The sequence below is a fragment of the Rhamphochromis sp. 'chilingali' genome (assembly GCF_963969265.1).
Source record: "Rhamphochromis sp. 'chilingali' genome assembly, chromosome: 14".
NCBI classification, from domain to species: domain Eukaryota; kingdom Metazoa; phylum Chordata; class Actinopteri; order Cichliformes; family Cichlidae; genus Rhamphochromis; species Rhamphochromis sp. 'chilingali'.
Window position 1 is genome coordinate 4,125,338 of NC_137941.1, and position 25,449 is coordinate 4,150,786.

The window sequence follows — 25,449 nt, forward strand, 5'->3', positions numbered from 1 at the left end:
GTGTAACCCTGGTAAGATTTACAGCAATCAGAAGTACAGGGTTCTTTGAATGCATCGTAGTCCTTGTCTGATAGTTTAATTTCCGGGCTTGCCCTGAAGGCACCATCTGCAGCTCCGTGCGCGTGAAGGTGTGGTGTAGAGGAAAAAGGACGGCAAGGAAAAACTCCATGCTGCCGCGGAGCACGGTTTTTCCCAGTTGAAAGAGAGGAAAGAGGTTTAATTAACATTTGTGAGAGAGCTGTCGTTAGCGGTGAACCACAGACGGGTACCTACCTGAAAGGAGTCGGAGTATTTCTTCGAACTTTTTTGAACTATTCTGGTGAGTTAGCCTAGCTCACTTAGCACCGCTATTGCAGTTCAATGCACTGGAAAAAATAACTAACCAGTCAGAATAGTAGTAAATGTGTTTAATGATGTTTAAGATGTGTTTTCATAGTATTGCAATGTTGTGACAGTTTTGGTTATTATGAGTGTCTAGTGTTTTACTTTCTTGGGCCTGCTAGTTCAGCCGCGGCCAGCTAAGTGGTTATGCGCAGTTCACGTGCAATAGCTGTGCTGTTACTGTAACTGCGGGTGATGCACAGTAATACCGGTGTGTTTACTTTTAATGTGTCACAAGATGCAGATTTATTTTAATATTTCAAAAGAACCAAGGACATTAGGAACAAGGACATTTAAGGAATGTGGACATCTAACATTCTGCATATTTGTGTGCAGACTGGTTTTTTTTTTGAGGTACAGTTCCATGGGTGCCAAGTGAGGAGCTGGTATCGTGGGTCTAAGACACTGTTGCTGCTGTGGAGGCCTTCTCTGTGTCAGGACGCTACACGTTGATGCCTGCCGTACCAGGAGGGCGGTAGGAAAAAAAAACAAAAGGAAGCCCACCTGAGAGATACCTTATCATTTTCTTTTGCTACTTTTTCTCCGCCTGAGATTCAGGTCGTTTTCAGTTCTTAACCCAGGACAGTGGGTAACTGAATAAACTGACACCATAAGGAACTGGACACTCACATGCTATTTTATTTTCTTTTTCCTTTTCTTTGGGGTGTTGAAATATTGTGTTTCTTGTCTTACATCTATTTTGATTGTTTCAATTATTTTTGTGATGCATTTGAGATGGTTACTGCATTTGAAGGTATCCCTACATTGAGGATGAGCAAAGGGAACTGATCCAAAAGGAAATATATAAAGCAAACTTTGTTTCATAAACCTGTGGTCGTGCGTGTTATGTGGGTTGGAAGTCTCATTGCTCTTACAGAGTTGCTACCGCCAATCTCCTTCCCAAACCTAGATTCGGATATTGTAGACATTGCACTTGGGCGAGCAGTATAGATCATCTCTTTATAGATAGAGGGACACACGTCCAGGTTACATAAAAAGTGGCGAGCCAGCCAGGAGATTGGTTAATAGTAGCTTTCTGATCTTCCACCCCACACTACGCACGTTTGAGATTTTTTGAGATTTGTTCCACTGAGTCAGGTATGGATATTTGCAATCGTTTTGAGGTTAATGGTCAAAACTCCCTGTATGTAACAGGTATAGGACCAGAATACACAGATGAGGAAATAACTGCTGTGTTCAAAGTTAATGGAGATATTTCTAAATTAGTGAGGATCCCTGACGAATCAGGACAACCAGAGGGTAGAGCCCTGGTCCAGTATGCATCTGACAGGTCTATCTCTAGAATCGACCCCATTACTTTGGGTACCGTACCAAGTCCAAAGGACCCAGCTGTGATGTGGTTTGCGAGGACCATTAGAGATGTTTGTCAGGAAGTGGTGGGGAGGGAGATAGCTTGCAGATACCTGGACGAACTAAAGTCTGTCGCAGGCAGTGGCAGGAAAGGTTTCTTGAATGTGCTTCAGGAGGAACTGCATGGGAACCAGGGCACATCACATGACGTACACAGTAATGCTACACAGCCCTATGCAGCTCAAAATGCTAACACACCTAATAATGATCAAAATGAGCCTGCAGAGCCCACACATGTTTATAGTGCATCTGCTAGTTTACCAACGAGCCCAGTCCACATCAGTGAGGATGTTTTTAACCCCCCCCAGATCCAGAGAGTGATTGTGGAGCATGTCATCCGAAGTGAGTCCACCACTTCACCATCCCCACAAATAAGGTTGCGCACCTTCTCTGGGCGGATGCCAAGGCCAAACGGTGAGGTGGACTACGAAACATGGCACACCCAAGTTGATCTTCTCCTTAACGATCCTTCCTTGAATGATGCTCACAAGGTGAGAAGGATTCTTGAGAGCTTGCTGAGTCCAGCAGCTGATGTTGTGAAGCCTCTTGGCATCTCTTCACCACCAAGTGTCTACATCACTCAACTTGATTCTGCTTTTGGTGTTGTGGAGGATGGAGAGGAGTTGTTTGCGGCATTTCTCGGCTCTAACCAAGATAGTGGAGAGAAGCCATCAACATACTTGAACAGGCTCCATAGCCTCCTCACAAGAGCAATTTCTAGAGGGGGAGCCTCAGCTGGAAATTCCAATGATCATTTGCTCAGACAGTTTTGTAGGGGCTGTTGGGATCAGAGCATCATCATCGGCTTACAGTTAGAGTGCAAAAAGGGAAATCCACCAACATTTCCTGAATTCCTCCTCATGCTGAGGACTGAGGAAGACCGCCGTTCCACAAAGCTAGATAGGATGAAAAAGCATTTAGGTGCTTCGAAAGCTAACATGTATGCCCACCATGTTTTTGATATGCCCTCTTATGACTGTGAGCCTGTCCCACTGCCTAACTCAAAGCCGAATGAGACATCAAAGCTTGAAAAGAAAGTAAATGAGCTAACTAAACAGTTGGAAAAGCTAAACAAAAAGCCACCGAGCCTCACTCATGATAGTAATCCTCCCCTAGTGGTAAAAGCAAAGCGAGATGAAACCTCTGATATTGAGAACAAGATAGCTGAACTGACAAAGCAAGTTGAAAAACTAGCACAAAATCAGAGAGAGAGTACTGAAAAGACCGACTGCTTTGCAATCAGTAGTAGTAACATGAAGAGGGGCCTTAAGGTGCCTGGAATGCCGAGGCCGTGGTTTTGTTTTAAGTGTGGGGAAGACAACCACATTGCTGCTCACTGCTCCAATGAACCCAACCCCGCACTGGTTCGCAAGAAAAATGCAGAACTCCGGGAGAGGCAGGATAAGTTTTTAGCTCAGCAGGCTGCTTCCCCATTCACTTTAAACTAGTAGCAGCTCCTGTTGTGGGACGTCCAGGAGCTGCAGTTGATGATAACCCCTGTCCCAACAGATCAGTTGATGGTGCTGGAACACAGAAGAAAGTCATAACCCACACAATGACTGAAACCTACCGTTGCACAGAGCGATCTATACCTGCAGGGCTTGTAGGTCCTCGTTGTGCGGCTTCTGTCTTTCTTGAGGGTGTACAGTGTGAGTCCATAATGGACACCGGCTCACAAGTTACAACAGTGTCCGAGTGTTTCCATAAGAACCATCTGTCTCACTTACCTATACATCCAATTCATGCCCTTCTTGAAATCGAAGGAGCAGGTGGACAGCAGGTCCCCTATCTTGGTTACATAGAAGCGCGTGTCACTTTCCCGCTGTCTGTTCCTGGCAGGAAAGAGGAGCTAGTCGTGTTAGCACTTGTGGTGCCAGAGTGTCAGTTCAACAGCAGGACCCCCCTGTTGATTGGTACCAATGTGTTATTACGACTTTATGAACAAGTACTTGAACAGGATGGTCCAGAGGTTGTTTGCAGACTCTTCTCTAGAGATTTTGCAGTGATCTTCCAGCATATTGCCCAGATCCATGACCTCAACAACTATGCTCATCCTGTCAGGTTACATGGTGGAAACCCCATCACCATCCCTGCAAAACAAAAGTGCTGCATCACAGGTGATGTCAGGTTGAAAAGGAACAGTCAGACCACATTTGTGCTTGAACCCAATGAACATCACAGGTTGCCGGGTGGCGTGTTCCTTGAAGCTGCTCTGATGGATATTCCATTTAAGTCTAGCTGCAAGGTCCCGGTCGTCCTGCGCAATCTTAGTGACCATGATGTTACGCTGCAGCCAAAATGCATCATTGCTCAAATATGTGCAGCTCAGCAGGTCACATCACTTGGACCAGTGAAAGGTGACTCTCATCACAATAAGCCTGACAGTGACAACCTCGAGTTCAATCTTGATGATTCACCAATATCTGAACAATGGAAAGATCGTATCATCACCAAGCTTAGATCTATTCCAGAAGTCTTTGCTGTGGATGACCTGTCATATGGTCACACCACTGCAGTGAAACATCACATCAGGCTACATGACGAGACTCCTTTTAAGGAGAGGCCAAGGCCTATTCATCCCAGTGACAGGGAGGCAGTCAAGGAGCATCTTAAAGAACTGCTTGATGCAGGAATCATTAAAGAGTCACAGAGCCCTTTTGCATCCCCAGTGGTCTTGGTCCGGAAGAAGAATGGTTCTATCAGGTTATGCATCGACTACAGGAAGCTAAATGCTCGAACCATCAGAGATGCATACGCTCTTCCGAACATTGAGGAGACCTTTGCTGCCCTTAGCGGTGCTAAATGGTTCTCCGTCATGGACCTTAAATCTGGTTATTACCAGGTTGAGATGGCCGAAGAAGACAAGCCTAAAACCGCTTTCACGTGTCCCCTCGGCTTCTTTGAATTCAATCGCATGCCTCAGGGTGTCACGAACGCACCAAGCACTTTTCAGCGCCTTATGGAAAGGTGTGTCGGTGACTTGCATCTCAATGAGGTATTGGTGTTTCTGGACGACTTGATTGTCTTTTCAGACACATTGGAAGAACATGAAGCACGACTCATGAAGGTGCTGAACCGTCTTAAAGATTTCGGTCTAAAGCTTTCTCCGGAGAAATGTCACTTCTTTAAGACGTCAGTAAAGTATCTTGGTCATGTCGTGGATGCACGAGGAGTTCATACTGACCCTGACAAGATATCCGCCTTGAGAGACTGGCCTCGTCCTTCAAATAGGAAAGAGCTTAAATGTTTCTTAGGCTTCGCTGGGTATTATCGGCGGTTTGTCGAAGGATATTCCCAGATAGCCAAACCTCTTAATAGCCTGACAGCAGGCTACTATCCACCAAAGAAAAGGGGCAAAGTGTACAAGAGGGAACGCTTCACGACTCTTGTGAGCCCTAATGCACCGCTCGGTGAGGAGTGGACTTCGGAGTGTGAGAGTGCATTCAGAACCCTGATCAAGAAACTGACGTCTGCGCCCATCCTTGCTTTTGCGAATCCACAACTACCATATGTTGTACATACTGACGCTTGTCGCGATGGATTGGGGGCAGCGCTCTATCAAGAGCAGGAGGGGAAGCTCAGAGTTGTCGCGTATGCCAGTCGAGGTCTTTCCAAGAGCGAGAGAAACTACCCTACGCACAAACTCGAATTCTTGGCCTTAAAGTGGGCCGTTTGTGAAAAGTTCAGTGATTTCCTTTATGGGTCAAGTTTCACTGTGCTTACCGACAACAACCCCCTCACATACGTCTTGACATCTGCGAAGTTAGATGCTGCTGGTCATCGCTGGTTAGCCGCTCTTTCTACTTACCAGTTTACCATCAAGTACAGAGCAGGGCAGGCCAACCGCGATGCAGATGGGTTATCCCGGCGGCCTCAAGGTCCGCCTCTTGAGGATGAAGCTTTCACTAAAGAAAGAGAGAGAATAGAGGACATGAAAAAACGGTTCATGGAAGCAGGAGATGACATGGATCATGAGGTGTTCTCTGCATTATGTCAACGTCATCTTGTGATGGTTAAAGATGAACGTCACCCTCATTCAGAGCAGCCTGTCATTGCGGAGTCTCTTGTTGTCGACCCTTCTGTAGTGCCTGATGTTTTCGATGAGGGCACTTTACCATCCATGGCTAACTCTGACTGGTGTAATGCTCAAAATAATGATCCGTCTCTCTCACGTGTCATCACCTTTGTGAGGAGAGCTGTAAAACCCAGTTTCAGAGAGACAAACCTTGAACATCCCGATGTCAAACTTCTTTTTAGGGAGTGGAAAAAACTTGAACTCAGGGATGGTGTCCTGTACAGGAAGTGGTCTGAGCGAGGCGAACTGGTGTATCAGTTGGTCTTACCCGAACAGTTCAGAGAGAGGGCACTGCAAGGAGTGCATGATGATGTTGGCCATCTCGGTTCTGAGCGTGCACTTCAGCTTGCTCGTGCCAGGTTCTACTGGCCGAGAATGGCCAGAGACATCGAGGAGAAGTGCAAAAAGTGCGAACGCTGTTTCAGGCGGAAGGCTGTGCCTCAGAGGGCCGCGCCTTTGGAAAACATTTCTGCTACTTATCCACTTGAACTTCTTTGTATGGATTATCTATCCCTTGAGCCGGATGATAGAGACACGAGAAACATTTTAGTCATCACCGACCACTTTACAAAATTTGCTGTGGCGGTGCCGACTAGGGATCAGAAAGCCAGAACTGTTGCGAAGGCTTTATGGGAGAACTTTATTGTTCACTACGGGTTCCCCAGTCGTCTGCTCAGCGACCAGGGCAGGGACTTTGAGTCTAAGACGATCAGAGAACTCTGCACACTGATTGGAGCAGACAAAGTTCGTACCACCCCGTACCATCCCCGGGGAAACCCAGTGGAACGATTTAACCGGACCCTCCTTGGTATGCTAGGGACCCTGGAAGAGAGAGACAAATATCATTGGAGAGATTTTGTCAAACCTCTGGTCCACGCATACAATTGCACGAGAAACAGTACAACAGGCTATTCGCCTTACGAACTAATGTTTGGTAGGCAGCCCAGACTGCCAATTGATCTTGTCCTGGGAATCCAACCTGATATGGCAAGTCACAAGACCCACTCAGAGTATGTCAAGGGCCTTCGCCAACGCCTACAGGAGAGCTACTCATTAGCTGCTAAAAATGCCAAGAAGATGGGAGAGAAGAACAAGGCTAGGTTTGACAGGGAGGTCAGGGCAGCTGAACTCTTAGAAGGGGATAGGGTCTTAGTGAGAAACGTGAATATCAGGGGGAAACACAAACTGGCAGATCGGTGGGAACAGAAAATCCATGTTGTTGTCAGACGGATTAGCGACAGTCCTGTTTATGTAGTCAAACCTGAGACAGGGGAGGGGCCACACCGTACGTTGCATAGAGACCTTCTTTTGCCGTGCGGGTTCCTACCTGTAACTGAGATCAGAGAGCAAAGTTCTTCCACTGACGCATCGAGGAAAATGAGACTGAGGGGCAAAACAACAAAAGGCGTGCAAGGGGACACTGATTGTCAGGAGGATGAGTCGTACAGTGATGAAGATGAACTGTATCCTAATACATGGATGCCAGAAATCATCACGAAGGGTCCTTTCCTGCAGAGGGAAGGAGGCTTCAATGAGCCTCAGCCAGTTTCCAGGGTATTAAACCCAGACACCCCTTCTTTTGTGCCCCAAAGTTCCGCACACTTACCTGAAAGACCTACTCACGAGCTTCAACCAGGAACTCCTTATGTTAGCTCTGAGAATAGTGGTTCAGTTACACATCCTACTTCACACTGTAGGACTCCGGACCATATTGTCATTGATATTCCTGAACCTGATGTGACACAAATCTCACCTGATGAAGAGAACACAGATCTCATCACCACAGACCCTGTAGTTGCAGACACTGACAATGTAGTATCTGAGAGTCAAGAGTCCGAGAACGCAAGTGTCCGGCGTTCTACTAGGGAGAGACGTCCGCCTCGGAAACTCACCTACGATGAGCTGGGGGAGCCTTTAACCTTGGCCATTAGTTCATTCTTTCAGGCTTTAGGGGCTGCTATTTCACATGTGTCTGTACCGGTAGGGGCAGGTATGCATGCTGGGACTCATGCAGTCTAGAGGGGGAGAATGTAACCCTGGTAAGATTTACAGCAATCAGAAGTACAGGGTTCTTTGAATGCATCGTAGTCCTTGTCTGATAGTTTAATTTCCGGGCTTGCCCTGAAGGCACCATCTGCAGCTCCGTGCGCGTGAAGGTGTGGTGTAGAGGAAAAAGGACGGCAAGGAAAAACTCCATGCTGCCGCGGAGCACGGTTTTTTCCAGTTGAAAGAGAGGAAAGAGGTTTAATTAACATTTGTGAGAGAGCTGTCGTTAGCGGTGAACCACAGACGGGTACCTACCTGAAAGGAGTCGGAGTATTTCTTCGAACTTTTTTGAACTATTCTGGTGAGTTAGCCTAGCTCACTTAGCACCGCTATTGCAGTTCAATGCACTGGAAAAAATAACTAACCAGTCAGAATAGTAGTAAATGTGTTTAATGATGTTTAAGATGTGTTTTCATAGTATTGCAATGTTGTGACAGTTTTGGTTATTATGAGTGTCTAGTGTTTTACTTTCTTGGGCCTGCTAGTTCAGCCGCGGCCAGCTAAGTGGTTATGCGCAGTTCACGTGCAATAGCTGTGCTGTTACTGTAACTGCGGGTGATGCACAGTAATACCGGTGTGTTTACTTTTAATGTGTCACAAGATGCAGATTTATTTTAATATTTCAAAAGAACCAAGGACATTAGGAACAAGGACATTTAAGGAATGTGGACATCTAACATTCTGCATATTTGTGTGCAGACTGGTTTTTTTTTTGAGGTACAGTTCCATGGGTGCCAAGTGAGGAGCTGGTATCGTGGGTCTAAGACACTGTTGCTGCTGTGGAGGCCTTCTCTGTGTCAGGACGCTACACGTTGATGCCTGCCGTACCAGGAGGGCGGTAGGAAAAAAAAACAAAAGGAAGCCCACCTGAGAGATACCTTATCATTTTCTTTTGCTACTTTTTCTCCGCCTGAGATTCAGGTCGTTTTCAGTTCTTAACCCAGGACAGTGGGTAACTGAATAAACTGACACCATAAGGAACTGGACACTCACATGCTATTTTATTTTCTTTTTCCTTTTCTTTGGGGTGTTGAAATATTGTGTTTCTTGTCTTACATCTATTTTGATTGTTTCAATTATTTTTGTGATGCATTTGAGATGGTTACTGCATTTGAAGGTATCCCTACATTGAGGATGAGCAAAGGGAACTGATCCAAAAGGAAATATATAAAGCAAACTTTGTTTCATAAACCTGTGGTCGTGCGTGTTATGTGGGTTGGAAGTCTCATTGCTCTTACAGAGTTGCTACCGCCAATCTCCTTCCCAAACCTAGATTCGGATATTGTAGACATTGCACTTGGGCGAGCAGTATAGATCATCTCTTTATAGATAGAGGGACACACGTCCAGGTTACACTTGTAAAAAAATATTTACACGTTACACTTTTTTTTTGTTAAGGTTTGTTTACAGACAAAGCAAAAAATTACATGTAAAACTCTGCACTTGAGTTCCCTGGCTGTGTGTGTTTCAACTTGCAACTACGAATTTTGACCTGATTATTCTTCCTTTCAGCTGATTGGTCAATGTCATGTCAATCACAAATTTAACAATCCAGCCAGAGAACAGATGGGTTTGGCTGTCAGAGAGGTGCTTTACAGGAATACAGGAAAAATAGAGAAAACAATAAAACATAAGATGGTCACAGGAGGAGATAGATGCCCCTGATCTTGAGACACAAAAACTCAAAAGCATGGAGGACTCCACCCAAAGTCCAACTTTATTTTACTCCTTTCGCCTCCTAGGCAAACCCTACACAGGTTTTTTTTTGTCTTCTATTTTAAGTACAGAAGATTTGTGTTTTTTATGTGTTTGTATGTGTTGATTAAACATACAGTTTAAGGTTATCAAAGAAAGACTAAAAAGAAATAAAATCCTATTTTAAACTCTACACCTTCTGTTTCTGCCTTTACCTCTTCAGTATTGTATCACTGGAGGATCTTTACCTTCCAAAGCAACTTGAGGTGACTGCTGCTGCCATGTGGTGCTATATAAATAAAACTGAATTGAATTAAACTAATCCAGCTTTAACTTGTCACATGTTGTGAGTGTAGCTGTGTATCCATCTGAATCCATGGAAAGGTTTATCACTCTGTCCTAAATCTGTCTTTAAACTTACTTTTTTGGTCTTGCTTGCCTTAACTCTGTACCAAAATGCTTATTAGGATCACAGTCAGTCATAACATTTCTTCTGGACAAACATTTGAATGCTTGCCCATCCTACAAGAGGAGATGAACTGTTCTGCTCAGGGGAGATGGAAAGGCCTTATATGCTAAAACTAAACTAACCTTTAAAATTAAATCTAGTGCAAACTATGGATAGTGTAATACATTTCCCATTTCCTTACCATGATGAAAGTTGTTTTTAGTGAAATAAGGGTTGGGATGACAGCATCAGCACACTCTTATACATGTAGTTTCACTTAAAAATTCATTCAGTTAAATTTCACCCTATACTGTCTCCTTGTGGAAGACAATAACAGTGTTCATCATATTCTGTGATTCTTTTCAAACAAATAACATCAATACCACTTTCTGTTAGAGGAACACAAACATTTTCTGGTAATTGTATAACAAATTTTGTGTATTTTCTAGGTATGAAAACCCCCCACATCTTTTAGTATAACATGAATTAAGTATAGAATTGCTTATATGCTGGGTTGACAGATTTTTAATTTTGTCAAGTTGTCAGTAGCCCAAATTACAAATAAAATAACATTTTCAGAAATTAATTTCTCATCATAATAAATGCATCTCATAACAGTTAAAATGTAAGCCCTGTTTGTCAGTAACCACTATCCACCTCCGTGAAAGAAATTTGTCAGGTTTGACCTAATGTGTAACTTCTATATCGAAATTAGACACATGAGACAAGTGAGATTTGTGGTATTTTTTTAATGCTTAAACATTTTTATTTCTAATATTAAGTATTGGCAGTACTGAAATATAACTTAAAACACTCTTTGAATATCAATTTTCAAACAAAGGATAGCCAACTAAAATACGTCTCTGTCCTAAGATCGAGTGGAACTCAAATAGGTTTTAAACGAGCTAACTGAAAGTTCTCACCACCTGTAACAGGCAGCGTGGAAAATAAATCCAGAACATTACTTAATATGTCTGTGAAGGTTCTCAGTCATCCAGGTCATCGTAGTCAAAGGAGCTTGCAAAGAAAAGCGTCTGGACTTCTTTAAGTTGCTTGAAGACGTTTCACCTCTCATCCGAGAAGCTTCTTCAGTTCTAATGTATGTAAGTGATAATTTGTACGTAGAAGCTTACAAATGGTCTGTCTGCACTGATGTTAGGTAAAACAAGCCAAACATTATTTTTTTGTTAGAAATGAAGTAAGCTAACTAACACCGGGAAAGTCAAGCAGTTTCTTTCATGTGGACTTCGCTATGAGGTAAATTTCTTACCTGTTGCTTTTGAAGCCCAGATTTTCCTTTTAAGGAGCCGTCCTACTGTTAGGTAGCAGCGCGTGTTAAAAATGACAGTTTGACTCTTCGGCTGTTTTCTAGGGGCCTTGTCACTCATGAGCCTTTAGAATGGTCATTTTTCTCCCCCTGTCCGCTGTTAGTGTCCCGCGGTTTGATAACCACTGAGGGAAATCACAGTTGCCATCACATAGCTTTATTTAAATCAGAGTCTCTGGTGTCGCCTGCACTCTGGCGCTATCTGCAGCACACAGTGAGTCACCGCACTATTATATCTGGATTTCTGCTGCGCTGTTCGCCAAAGACTGAAAGAGTGCACGCCATTTGAAAATGATTTTTCTTTATGTGTGTGCGCTTGCGCAAAAGCCACGCTTATGTTTGTTTTTTTTTCTTGTTTATTGTTAAGGTGGAGTTTTATTTTTATTTTTTTAATTGTCAGACAGAATCATGGGTTTCAGGCTGGAAATCAAAGGGTTGATGCTAAATGTTGTCAGTGTGTCTTCAGGGGGAGAAAGTGGTGATTGGAACAGCCTTCAGTGGAGATGTAGGTGAAAGGAACAGAGGTCAAATTTGGCAGAACAGATGGAAGTGGGTTTTGCTAAAAGGATGAAAATGGCTGTGGCCATCAAGTAAAGTCAAAAATAGAATATATGGCTCCACAGTTATTGTTTGGGTGGAGTTTTATTTTTATTTTTTTTAATTAAGCTGACTGTATTCCCCACCCATGGGCGCAGGTGTGTCTACCTGCCATGGGAAGTTTCGAACGCGGAAGTTTGTAGGACTGTCATGGTTGCAGGGAGAGTGCGGCGGACTGGTTTAGCTGCTCTGTAAAACGAAATACGCAAAACAGCATCTTGTTCGGGCGCTGCGCCTACACAGGTTTTCTGGACTTCCCGACCCGAGTCGTCAGCCGTACAACGACCCAATGGCATCTCCCGGACCGGGGAGTACCACCGGCCCGGTGCAGGGAGCGGGGCTCGGGGAGAGCCCGTCGATGAGCACTGAGAAACTGAGCTCCTCGGCTGTCAATCGCATGTTAATGGAGTTTCTGATTTACTGCGGGAGAGCCGTGTTCATCTTCTACCCCGTATACTTGACGGGTTACCTGGGCCTCAGCATTAGCTGGGTGCTGCTGTGCATGTTTGTGCTTACTTGGTGGAAGAAAAATCGCCAGTGGAAGGACGCCCGGATCGGATCGGCTATTGACTTTGTGGACAATGAAAAGCACACGATCAACACCGAGCTGAAAGGTTCCCTACAAATGGCATCTTGGGTAGGTTATGTGTAAATATGTGTACAGTAAGAAACTGTCGCTCTGCGTCTGTTTTGCTTTAGAGCACTTCAGCAGCCTGGCAGCAAAGCCTTTCAGGTCAGCAGCTCTCCAGTCATGGTAGAAAAAGCTACCATGTCATTTATTTGTTTAAAACTGTAGGAAATAGTATCGTTCTCTCTTGCACTGTTTTGCATAACAAGACACACTCAGGCTGGTCCATTTTTTATTGCACCACACTCACCCAAAAGAGTGACTCATGGCACGCAACAAGGGTTAGGACAGACAATGAAATAGGTTTCTTCTAATGTTACAGGAGTTCAGCACGCACAGTGGCTGTGAAACCAGGTCAGATTTTACTGATGGCTGTAGTTCGTGTCTGACAGGCTTATCTGTTCGTGTGTCCATGACCATGAAACTTGCTGATGACAGAGCCCCTGATGACAATTAAATCAAAGTCTCAGTTCATGCAAGACATATTTTAAATACAGCACACCCGAATTCTCCTTTTAAAGCAGTTGGATGAGTTCATTTTAAATGAATTATATTTGCATGACTAATTCTATAATTGTATTGTATAATTAATAAGTAATTCATCTTCTGCACTCTTCATGTCAGCATGTTGTGCAGACAGTTTCAACGGAGATTATGTTTACAAAACCACTTCTAACTTTAATCTATTTTTTCCTAAAGGTGAATTTCACTGATGTGGAGAAGGCTCAGTGGCTTAACAAGGTATAGTACTGAAGTTCACTTACTCCACCTCATCTGAGCTTTATGAGGTATGACACCAAGTATGTGTCCCATCAACACTCTGGGGGGGTTCATTGATAAATTAGCTGAAAGCAGACTGAATGAGTGATGATCTTTCATTTAATTACTGTTAAAAGAAATCGTATTAATTGGCTGTGACTTTGAAATGATAAACAAAAGTTTAATACTATATGCCTTTTCGAGTTCACCTAATTTAAAAGTACACTGTAAGTACGATTCCATTTACTGTTTGATCAAGGTGTTTCCACATGGTGTTTTTTGTTATGTGTTCAGGTGTTGGAGCAGGCGTGGCCCTTCTTTGGGATCTACATGGAGAAGTTATTAAGAGAAAACATCCAGAAGTCTGTCAGGACCTGCAGTACTGCACTCAAAGCATTTACTTTTACCAAGATCCATTTTGGACACGTAGTGAGTTGCTGTGATTTATGCACCATTCCTTTTTGTACTGCTTCAAGTCCACTTTAATATGCAATGAGTTTTGTGACTGAGTGAGTTTCTTTAAATGCTTCTTTATTTTCAGCCTCTCAAGATCACTGGAATAAGAGCCTACACACATGAAGTGGAACATAGGGAAGTGATTCTGGACATGAACTTAAGGTCGGTCAAATACATTTTTAAAATGTAAATTCCAAGTAGTCTGCATGTTGTTTTCTCTTGCTATCATTTATGTCTGACCAGCTCAGTTCACTCTGCAGTTATTCTGGTGATGTGGACATCGATGCTCAGGTGAAGTCAGCAATCACAGCTGGTGTGAAAGGACTTAAAGTGAGCATCTCATTTTTCTGTCTTCTCTCTTTCTATCTGCGTCATGTTCTTACTGTTCTTCTAAAACTTTCTTTAAATCTTCCAGCTCCATGGGATGATGAGAGTTGTTTTAGAGCCTCTTATTGGTCAAGCACCTCTGGTGGGAGGAGTCACTTTTTTCTTCATTCGCCGCCCTGTAAGTGGCCATAGATTTTAATCCGTTATGTGATTAACATTGCTTAAATCTCCAATTGATCTCCAATTGATTTTTTTTCAGACACTGGAAATAAACTGGACTGGCATGACAAATGTTCTGGACAGCCCTGCTTTTGGGTAAGAAAATCCCAGCGGTGCTTTTAAATTGAATCATTCTCTTGTTGTCTCTTTAGGGTCATCCAGACTTTTTGATATTTATTTGTCTCACTCCATCTTTTGCCTTACAGTTCACTGTCAGAGGAGACTATCGTAGACATCATCGCTTCTCTCATGGTGTTGCCCAACCGCATGTGTATTCCCCTCATAGACCAGGTCAAAATGGACCAAATGAGGTTTCCACTTCCTCGTGTAAGTACCATCACATTTCCAATTCACACATTTAGCTTCACCTTATAACCAGCAGCTACTTGGATTTTTTTGAGTAAGCACAGTGAATTTTAAGACAACATACATTGTATATGTATACTTTTTGCTCTTTTAACCTATTTTTACTTGTTAATTATACAAAGATTCTATCATTAATATGAATCATGTGCTTTTTCTTCCTAGGGGGTGGTGAGGGTCCACTTGCTGGAGGCAAGAGATCTGGTGGCTAAGGATACATACATGATGGGTTTAGTGAAAGGCAAATCAGACCCCTATGCCACACTCAGAGTGGGCAACATACACTTCAAAAGCAAGACCATCAAAGAGAATTTGCACCCAAAATGGAATGAAGTGTATGAGGTAGGCTAACACAAACACACTTCAGTGACACGCACTTTGATTTCAGTAATGGGATTACTATTTGATTCTGCTGTTTTTGTCCCTCTTTTAATTCTCAGACAAAATTGATTTCAGGTCGAATCAGCTAGTTTTTAGAACGATTTCTGCACAACCGTCTCTGATCTGCCTAAAACATTTTGAACTTATATAATGAAAGCTGTGAAAGTTTTGCTTCACACATCAAATCATTTTCAACAGTATTTTTTTCAAAATTGATTTTAAAACATATTTTAACTGCAGATATTTATCAAAAGTATTTTCTCTTCAGTTTGTGGTAAGGACCCGACGCACACAAAGGTCTTTGCTGTGCTGATGTTTTATTATATATGGAGGCACGCTTGCATCAGGAGGCCGCTCCTTCCTCAGCTCCTCCACTGCACACTCACATCCCCACCATCCCCACCATCTCCACCATCCCCAGATATATAGAGAGAGCGACAGTCGTCAGTCACAGCACGCACCTGTCTCCTCTGCCACACCTACGCAGGACAGACAAGATAACATTTTAGGCTTTTATCTTTAACAGTCTTTGAGATATTCATGTTCAAACATTGCCTCAGATTGTACACAAAAAGGCCTGACAGTGGCTCAACAGACCATTTTCCCAAAAATATATATTGAAAAGTATCTGATATGCAAAGCTAAAATCTTTCAAGAATCATTGTATATGTTAAAATTTGTAAAATTTGTACGTAACTCGGAGATGGTTGAGCAGATGGCCTGCGCAGATTTGATGCGATCATCCTAACACAGACATTTTTCTTACACTGTAATCTCGTCTGCATCATGCTATTGAAGACAGAGATGCTTGTTTTTGCTTGTAAAAAACAAATAACTCATTATTTGAAGACTACAATTTATTAGTATCTAATATCCCATTTTCTATAAGTAATCTACTAAAAACCTTACCCATAATATTCTAAGAAGTCAGACTCATTAAACTTGAAAGACATTTTGAGATATCTTTGTTTTTTTTATGCAGTTTGTTGTCCATGAAGCGCCGGGCCAAGAGCTGGAATTAGAGCTCTATGATGAGGACACAGACAAAGATGATTTTCTTGGAAGGTATTTAGCATACTTCTGCCATTTTGTGTTACCTATGATTTCTTTGGTTCTTAGCCCTCTGCTGATATCAGTAAAAGGCTGATAGGTTGTTGTTGTCATCCCGCCAGCCGGGCAAAGGGGGACATTGCCTCAGATTGTACTGGTGCAGAGCCACGTCTGCCTCAGTGCATTTTAAGAACCAGGCAACAGTTTGAAACTGTTGAGGTCTTTTTTTATGGTCAGAAAATCGTATTGGACAGAATCTGTGGATAGCATCAATCATCTTGTATTAGTCCTTCCCAGAGTCATTGACATCAGTGGATTTGTAGCTATGAAAGTGATATAAACACGCAGTTCTGACGCATTGTTGACATTATGTTTTTATTTTACATCTATTTAGATATAACCTCGATTTGGGAGAAGTGAAGAAGGGAAAACAAATGGATCAGGTGCGCTCTTTTATCCTGAATAAGCTCAGTAATCTCTATAACACAACATGTCTTATCAAATGCTCTTGTATGTGTTACTATTTTCTATAGTTTTGTATTTACATTAAAGCTTTTGAAACATCCTCTTATTCTCCCAGTGGTTTGCTCTGGAGGATATACAGCACGGTGAAGTTCATCTTAAGCTCCAGTGGTTTTCCCTTCAGACTGACACCAGCCTGATGAAGGAGGTACAGCAGCCCAGTGTTTCTTCAGTCTCGCGTTCATACATTTTACTTTGAACTAAAAGCTGCGGCGGGATGTGCACTGCGCTCAGCTGCTCCATAAATCCCATTATTTTCCCCTCTCCAACACTTTCTTCCAGTCCACCGACAACCTTGCCTGTGCTATGCTTGCAGTGTATCTGGACAATGCCACTGATCTACCAGTAAGTATCTTCTAATGGGAAATATTGCTGTTGTTGTAAGGCATTGATTCAAGTGTGCTCAGCCATATTCTTCCACGTCTGTATAGAAAGATGGCCGTGAGGCTGCAGACCGTCATAAACATGGGAAGAACCCCAAAGAAGAACGGGTAAGACGAGAGCGTCGTTGCATAACTGATGCCAGTTAATAAAATTGGCGTCATTTCTGCATTTTCAACATTTCATTTTGCTTGTTCAAAAAAACCCAAAACACATTACATATTTTTTTTCCTTCTTAATGATAAATCGAGAAGATGTTTGCCTCAAAGTCTGTCGTTCACATACGCAGATGGTTGTTTTCTTTGACTGTCCAATAAAACTCGGCTTCTGTTTCATTTTAACACTGTGCAGTTGATAGCGCTTTCGTATCTTGATGTCTCGGTCAGATTAGCTTTCTCTTGTAGTTCTAGGTGTGGTTGTGTCTGAAAGCTGGTTCTTCCAGTTTGTCTGGTGCATGCCTGTCATTTTGTATGGGTGTGTTATTGTCAGCTAGTTTTCATATCACGTGAGGCTTTTCCAGGTTAAGTTTCTCACACTCGCACAACTCGTCAGGACTGTGCTGAGAAAAACTCAAAACTACTACAATTTTAAACTAGTTGTAGAATGATGTTTCTAAGGTAACAATATTCACATTTTTCTTAGACTTTATGAATAAATATGAATCCCATCCATCTGATATTTTGGGCAATTATAGGAAAGTGTGGGAATTATTTAAGAAAACGTTTTTACTCGGAGCGTTTAAGCTTCCACTTTGTGCAAGGTGGCATAATTTCATTGCCTCTGACTGTCCTCTGCTGGTCATAGGATGAAAAAGCAGTCAAAAGTGTGTGAAAAGTAAAGTGTGAGAGAACACTGAGTGTCTTAAGTTAAGGTTTCATTATCCTGAAATGCAAAAAAGGAGGGTTGGCCATTGTTTTGTGTGTGTGTGCGCGTGTGTGTGTCCCCGTGCCTCTAATGAATCTCAGCTTACACTTCTGTTTCCCACACGTCCCAGTTTCTGTGGTGTGTTTGCATTTAATACTGGGTTGAATTCATAAGATTCCAGTCTGCTTGTTGACAAACACCCAACGTTTGTAGAACCCACATAGAATTTCAATGACAGAAGGCAGACTGCCACCAGGTGTCACATACTGCAGCCTGCCTGTCAGGTATGCAGTGATCCATGAGATAAACGCTGTGTTTAGTGAGATTTCCTGTGGCTTCTGTCTCAGTAGAAGCTGCTCATGTTAAATACAGTAGAGGAATCCCAGAAGGTGATGTTCACCTTGTAGCTATTATTATCTAGATCTTATGTGGATTTTTTTGTTTTGTTTTTCATCATCCATCCATCTTCTTCCACTTATCCGGGGCCGAGTCGCGGGGACAGCAGTCTAAGTAGAGAAGCCCAGACCTCCCTCTCTGGGAGGCATCCTTGTTAGATGCCCAAACCACCTCAAGTGGCTCCTTTCGAGGTGGAGGAGCAGCTACTCTACTCTGAGCTCCTCCCAGATGGCTGAAGGTCTCACCCTATCTCTGAGGGAGAGGCCAGCCACCCTTCATAGGAAGCTCATTTCTGCTGCTTGTATCCGCGATCTCGTTCTTTCTGTCACTACCCACAACCTCATAGATCGACCGGTAAATTGTGAGCTTTGCTTTTACAGACAGCTCTCTCTTCACCACAACAGCATCCGCATCACTGCAGCCGCAACACCAATCTGCCTGTCGATCTCCCGCTCCCTACTCCCATCACCCGGGAACAAGACCCTGAGATACTTAAACTCCACTTGGGGCAGGATTTTTTTGTTTTCTTTTTTCACAGTTTACACAATTACTTCGTTATTCTTAATATATATATATATATATATATATATGTGCTCCTTTATAGACATTTTTTGTTCACTGTGGTTTTGCAAATGGATGGCATGTGTAAAAAGGATGAAATCAAAGGTAAACACTGACTTAAGCTCACAAGCACAGGTTTGGCCACAGCTGAAGAATTCCTACCGTATGTCTGTGAAGGTTCTCAGTCATCCAGGTCATCGTAGTCTAAGGAGCTTGAAAAGAAAAGTGTCTGGACTTCTTTAGGTTGCTTGAAGACGTTTCACCTCTCATCCGAGAAGCTTCTTCAGTTCTAGGGTCAAATGGTGGAGAGTCCCACTGGGTTTAAATCTGGGACTCTCCACTATTTTACCCTAGAACTGAAGAAGCTTCTTGGATGGGAGGTGAAATGTCTTCAAGCCACCTAAAGAAGTCCAGACGCTTTTCTTTTCAAATTCATACCGTAATTATGACAAAATTTCACACGAAAAGATGTACTTTTATTAGAGGTTTACAACTGCAAGTTGGTCATTCTGGTATTAATGTTGACATAGAAGTCAGTAATTAGAAAACTGATACTCTCACTGTCTCACTGATTTGCTTTATTTTCAGCTCACAAAGAGAGTCGCCTGCCCCAACTCCTTTGTTGAATTTTCCATTGACAAGGATGTTAAGAAAAGCAAGGTATTGCTCTCACTTAAACATGCTGATACGTCATTTTCTCCTTTAAATGTTTCTGTTCTTTATATTCTTGTTCATATGTGATGAATCCAGATGGTTAGACTTGCTGATTTGCTACCGTTTATCCACTTTACAATTTTGTTTATATACAGTAGTTATGTTTGAGAACACTTTGTGTGATAATATTTCCCCTTTGTTCATAATGTAGCAGATTATTTTTTTAAACCAGAGAATGGTCTACATTGAGGAGCTTTATTATGAAACATGTTAGAAAGCATAGCAGGTATATTTCAAGTAAATTCTCACATACACAAAAATCCCACTTGTGACAGAAACGTGTCTGTCTGTGGATGTCTCAACAACCAAACTTATTTGTTATTTCCGTGAGAAGAAGAACAGAGAACAGAGATTATCTGTATTTCACTGCTCCAGATCCTACGAGTCACAGTACTGTCAACAGCATATTTTAAAAGAAAATATTAGTTGTGTAAGAGGGCATTTAATAAATTCACTTTAAGCCCAACATAATTAAACCTGAATGAAGTACTACAGCATTTGGGCTTGTTTTTTTTTTTGCCAAAGTTCAGGTGTTAAAACACACTTTAGTCATTTCTAGTTAAATCAGAACTTTTAGTTTTAGGACTGACTTAGCATGGGGAAAAAAACTAAAGCCCACCAGCAACTCTAAGCATTATTTTCTCTAAAGTGGCCTAAAATTAAAAATGTTTGACTATTTTTGTTCTAGAAGCACTTTGACCTTTGATCAGTAATATATATAAAGTCTGTGTTGTAAAAATATTTCCATTGCAAACAAGTAGCACAGTAACTGTCTTAAAACTTTTTTTTTTACTACTCGATTCACTGTTTCCCAGGTTGTGTATGCTTCCAAAGACCCGGTGTGGGAGGAGGGCTTCACCTTCTTTGTGCGTAACGTCAAAGCGCAGCAGCTCTCTATTCAGGTTTGTTTTCTCTCTCTGGCAAAAAAAGCAACAAAGCTATTTTTTTACTTTTTTTTTTTAAACATTTTTTAACAGAAGTAAAGGTTTCTAATTGTTTTTACCATATTCTTCAATCATTATTTTTCCACAACTACCTTATAATTCTAAATCATATTCTGAAACTAGATTCTTTCAATCTGTCTGATCTCCTCATGAGGTTAATGTAATTTGTATTTTTCATATTTTCTTTGTTCATGTGTGGTTCAGGTCAAAGAGCCTGAGAAGAAGAATCCACTCGGTGTTCTCAACTTGCCCCTCAGTCGCCTCCTCAACACCTCCAACCTGACTCTAGACCAGCGCTTCCTGCTGGAGCGCTCTGGAGCAACCAGCCAGATCAAACTGAAGGCCACTCTGAGGGTGGGCATGCAAACATACACCCAAAGCAAATTATCTCTGTTGGTTTCCCCATTGTGTTTTCCACCTCTCTCATAAGTGATGGTTTTAGCCACAGTAGCACTGCTCATGTCTTCAACTCACACAGATTCTTAAATTGGAAGAGCCTCCACCCAAGCCTATCGTCAATCCTCCTTCAGAAGTCAAACAGCAACAGACCAAACAAGCAGGGAATACCTCAGTCTCCAATCCCTCCAACGCTCCATCCTCTTCTAACGCAGTTTCCTCCAAAGAAATTCCTGTTGTCTCTACTCCGAAACAAGTGCCAACTTCACCAAATGAAGGTTATTTAGCTCAACGCCGTGGCTCCTTCCAGGCGCCTGAAAACAGGAAGGAATCATCGTCATCAGCAAACTTGCGTCGGTTCGACTCTCACAGCCTGCTATCGGAGAACTCTATTGCTTCATCACGATTCGACCTGTCAGATGGAGCCACCTATCCCGAGTGAGACTTTGTTCTCTGCATGTTCTGTTAATGTCGACATCTAACCTTTTTAGAAATATGGTGAACTGAGGCAGTTGCTGCATTTTTGAAAGAGTAGAAATAAAAGTGACCTTTGCATATTTGTTTCTCTTTAGGGCCATTAGGAATCATCAGGGTTCGTTTGGAGAGATTGAGCTGGTTATACGCTACGCAACCCTGAGACATAAGCTTGTTGTCGTTGTTAACAGTTGCAGGTATGTCCCAAAAATCTGTCTTCAATAGTATTTAAGGCAGTAAAAAATGTAATTAAATATTCAAAACTTAAATACCGTGGTCTGTACCACACAGGAACCTATTCCCCTGCAGCGAGAATGGCACAGACTCTTACGTCCGCCTGTATCTCCTCCCCGACCAAACCTGGAAGCATCGTAAGAAGACGCATGTCAAGAAGAGGACAACTAATCCTGTCTTCAATGAAAAGTACGCTTACCTGATTCATTAACCATCTTGTACTAATTTTTTCAAATAGGAAGAATTGATAATTTATAGTTTGCAGATTGTGTATCTTTAAAGCTCAGCCATTGACATGGTTTCCTTTTTGTCCCAACCTGCTTTCATCACAGGGTTGAGTTTGACGTCTTACTCGAGCAAGCACAAACTAGGAAGTTGGATGTATCTGTGAAAAATAACAAGATGTTGGTTTCCAGAGAGAGAAAGGACATTGGCTCGGTGGGTAATTATACTTATAGATCAGATGAGCTACTCATGTGGTAGTGATTCCCTGAAAATATAAATAATAAAATATGTAACTATGTACAATGGGGAGGAAAGCATTAGAGCCCCTGCTGAATTTGCAATTTTGCTAACTTAGAAAGAAATGAACACACTCTAATATTGATGCAGAAACACAGAATATGAACCGAAAGTCCAGAAAAGAAAGCATTACATCAAAGTGATAAATGATTTACATGTTGGTGGTATGTTTTAGGTCACTGTCATTTTGGAAGACCTATCCACGACCCACCTTCAGTGTTCTGTCTGAAGGAAGGAGGTTCTTTTATGGCCCTGTTCATCGACCCCTTAATGTGCTGAGATAGTCCTGTACCCTTGGCAAAAACAAGGGAAAAAAGTCTCAAAGTATTATGTCTCCAGCTCCGTCATACTCAGCATTTCCTTCCTTGTAAACATGGAGGAAACTGATCCTGTAGACAGGTGTGCTTTATAAATATAATGAATTGACATCAGTAGTATCTTGATTGATTAACTGTAATCACAGTAAATTTGTAGCAGCCAGAATAATGGCTTGGTTTTAGGCAAATACTTATTTCAGTCAATGACATGCAAATCAGTTTATAACTTTTATGATTTTTTTTCTGGATTTTTGATAAATATTATGTCTTTAAAATGAAACTACCATAAAAAAAATTCAGACTTTATTTCTTTGTGTGAAACTTACTTCCCTTTCTATATTTCTGTTCCTGACCTAAGCTTTAAAACTACTTGCAGCCGTCCAGTGCCACTCTTGGCCACCTAGTAGATGAACCTATGGTATAAATTTGAAATTCCTAGGTAACTTCCTTCTTGAGTTATCACATTAACAAGATTCTCAAAAAACTTGACTTTTGAAATGCACATTGAGGTTGAGGTCACTAAGATTCAAAATTCATACAAGATTTTGAGGAGATGTAGTATCAACTTGAAATTCCTACATCGCCACTGGTGTCTGCCTGACGACAAGACCCCAGAAAGCCTTTTACAGCTGTGGGGTAAAAGGTTGTTAGTGAAACTGCTCGGTGCACGGTGATTTGTCGAACAAATATGCAACCTTTCATTTTCCAAACGGGCTCATAACAGTTTTCTTTTTTTATTGATCCCTTTCATGTCAAACTGTCTTTGGCTGTCACTCTTTTGCAGCCTGTTCCAGATAATTAATGACACTTTTGCTTCTGTCCACAGATAATAATAGATCTATCAGAAATGGATCTAGTCAAAGGCATCACAGCGTGGTAAGGGGACACTTTTCTTTTTGCATGGTTTATGTGACACTAGCTACAAACAAAATGTTAGTAATTCCTGATGTGTCGCTCTGATTGCCCCTTTGCTGTGGGGCACTTTTTTCCTGTTTCTTTTTTTTATATAACTTCCTGGACTATTGCTGCCGTTATGGAAGTTTTATAGCAATGTAGCATAAACAGTTTTTGTACAAATTCCCAGATGAGTGTAATTGTGGAGGGCATAGAGCCTATCTGCCTGATGGCAGAAGGGAATTAAAACAATAGAAGATAACCTTTGCTAATTTTTATTTTATACTTATAATCACATAAACGTGTGATATTGCTTTTCTCTGAAGGTATGAGCTCACTCTACCCGGGCTGAAGAAGTGAGTGTAACATGTACAACTGAGAGAAACTTCAGCTTGAAAAGCTGCTGCTGCAACCGCTGCAGAGAAAATGACAGACGTTCATACTCCTTACTCATCCGAAACACAGCAAACCAAGATTTATTTGTGTGTGTGTGCTTTTTTTTTTTTTTTTTTTTTTGTAACAAAAAGACCCTTAATAACAATGAAAAAAAGGTTTGTGCAAGCAAAGCAACGCCTATATTTTGGTTATTTCATCTGAACCAAAGTTCATCTTTAGTGTTATATTGTAAATAGATTTATTGACAGTTTTTATGTGTATATATATTGGGGCAAATCAGGTAAAAGCCAAATGTTTGTTACAGCAATGTAGATGAGTGAGTGCATGGTGAGGAAGGATTACAGACTTCGATAAACACTGAAATGCACGAAGTCCCACTAAGCAGATTTTACATCGAGGCAGCTGAGCTGTTCTGCAGCTCATTGGAAGTAAAACTGCATCCAAGAAGGACACAAGCCAAGTTCTTTGGCCTCAGTTACTGACTCAATAGGATGTCATTCCTTTTAAAGCTAATCTTCTCAGACCATTCAAAATAACATCTCAGTACGCCGTCACTCTCTTTATGAGGGACTACAGTTCTGAGCTAAGTAGTTAATCAGAGGTTTGACATAAACACTTTAAAGAAAGATTTTTTTTTTTTGTATTTATGTATTATTTAAAAAAAATCTCAATTGTAGTTGGTAAATTTGTTACAACAGGTGGCAGAATATTTTTAGTAGAACTGTCTTCAGACTACCAGAGATCTATAGTGGATGAAGACTTTGTCTTGGCTAATAGTTTGATGTTTTTCTGTTTTACATTAATTATTGAGCAGGGAAGCTGTTCCCAGTTGTTGTTTTTGAGCTGAAACTAAAAGGGACATTCATTTTCAATTCATATTCATGGCAAATAAATATCTTCAAACTAATACATGGTTGATTTGACATCATTTCAGTGTGAAAGTGTGATTGTGAAAAGAATAAATCTCTTCAGGCAGATTCCCAGATGACCAGCTGGGGGTATAGAGTCCCTATTCTCCCCACTGAACGCAGGGAGTATGTAATCAGTCACGTTTGTTAGTCTGTTTAGCGTCCAAAGCTTTCCAAGATATCCTTTTCAAATTTTGTGTGATGGTAGATAATATGCATATCCAAAAATAAAGATTGTAAGTGTCATGATCTTGGGTCTGGTGAATATTCTCTATTTTGTGGCTCTCGTGGCGTAGTCTTTTGTATTTGTAGCTCCCTAAGTTAGCTTTTGTATTTTGTCATTTCTAGGCTTTAGATTTTGTTACTGTGCCTCCCTGAATTCCTTGTGTTATGCCTGGTCGCCCTAGTTTCCATGTTCGTGAATTTCTTGTTTTACTTTGACAGTCCTGCGTTCGTCTATTCTGTTTCACTTTCTCCCTGTCTCATGTGTGTGATTAGTCCCAGCTGTGTTCCCTGTTCCTGTTTCCCTCGTTACCCTCTTGTGTATTTTGCCCTCTGTCTTCCTTTATCTGTTGTTGGTTTGTCTGATTGTGTCCCTCCATGTTTCCCGGTTCCAAGTATCATACAGTGTTTTGTAGTTAGTTTTTCCAGTAAAGAAAAAAAAACGTGCAAAATTGTGAACCGCGTTATAGCGAGGGACCACTGTATTGCTATTTTATTGCTTATTATATTCCTCGCACTGTTTGCAATTTCCACATGCTCTTATATGAGTGATAGAGTGCAGTACTACTTTTCAAGGCTGA

At 41.7% G+C, this 25,449-nt stretch overlaps 2 protein-coding genes and 1 long non-coding RNA gene across 3 annotated transcripts; all 3 read left to right on the plus strand.

Annotated features, from left to right (window-relative positions):
- The first annotated feature begins 1 nt into the window (after position 1).
- LOC308409369 (paraneoplastic antigen Ma3 homolog) lies at positions 2-3,787 on the plus strand. The gene is made up of 2 exons (XM_080902061.1): positions 2-319; positions 718-3,787. Exon 2 carries the CDS (start codon positions 1,482-1,484, stop codon positions 3,198-3,200), a length of 1,719 nt encoding a protein of 572 aa, XP_080758187.1. The 5' UTR covers positions 2-319; positions 718-1,481; the 3' UTR covers positions 3,201-3,787.
- A 3,485-nt stretch (positions 3,788-7,272) lies between these two features.
- Positions 7,273-8,812, plus strand: LOC308409779. The gene is made up of 2 exons (XR_013974077.1): positions 7,273-8,174; positions 8,573-8,812. It is a non-coding gene; the product is annotated as an uncharacterized lncRNA (long non-coding RNA).
- Positions 8,813-11,827: 3,015 nt separating this feature from the next.
- Positions 11,828-24,873, plus strand: LOC308409962 (extended synaptotagmin-3-like). The gene is made up of 23 exons (XM_080902960.1): positions 11,828-12,577; positions 13,268-13,309; positions 13,622-13,756; positions 13,869-13,945; positions 14,044-14,113; positions 14,199-14,288; positions 14,370-14,425; positions 14,536-14,656; positions 14,858-15,034; positions 16,056-16,138; positions 16,518-16,566; positions 16,704-16,793; positions 16,928-16,990; positions 17,077-17,136; positions 19,436-19,507; positions 20,377-20,463; positions 20,710-20,859; positions 20,984-21,339; positions 21,474-21,572; positions 21,667-21,798; positions 21,942-22,047; positions 23,275-23,324; positions 23,669-24,873. Exons 1-23 carry the CDS (start codon positions 12,230-12,232, stop codon positions 23,700-23,702), a joined length of 2,547 nt encoding a protein of 848 aa, XP_080759086.1. The 5' UTR covers positions 11,828-12,229; the 3' UTR covers positions 23,703-24,873.
- The last annotated feature ends 576 nt before the right edge of the window (positions 24,874-25,449 follow it).

What these genes read in the sequence shown, in the direction of transcription:
- LOC308409369 (XM_080902061.1), top strand. Translation starts at nt 1,482, where the DNA reads ATGGATATTTGCAATCGTTTTGAGGTTAATGGTCAAAACTCCCTGTAT.
- LOC308409962 (XM_080902960.1), top strand. Translation starts at nt 12,230, where the DNA reads ATGGCATCTCCCGGACCGGGGAGTACCACCGGCCCGGTGCAGGGAGCG. An exon ending in AGATCCATTTTGGACACGTA is followed by an intron (nt 13,757 to 13,868) that starts GTGAGTTGCTGT and finishes CTTTATTTTCAG; the next exon opens with CCTCTCAAGATCACTGGAAT. An exon ending in AACTGAAGGCCACTCTGAGG is followed by an intron (nt 20,860 to 20,983) that starts GTGGGCATGCAA and finishes CAACTCACACAG; the next exon opens with ATTCTTAAATTGGAAGAGCC.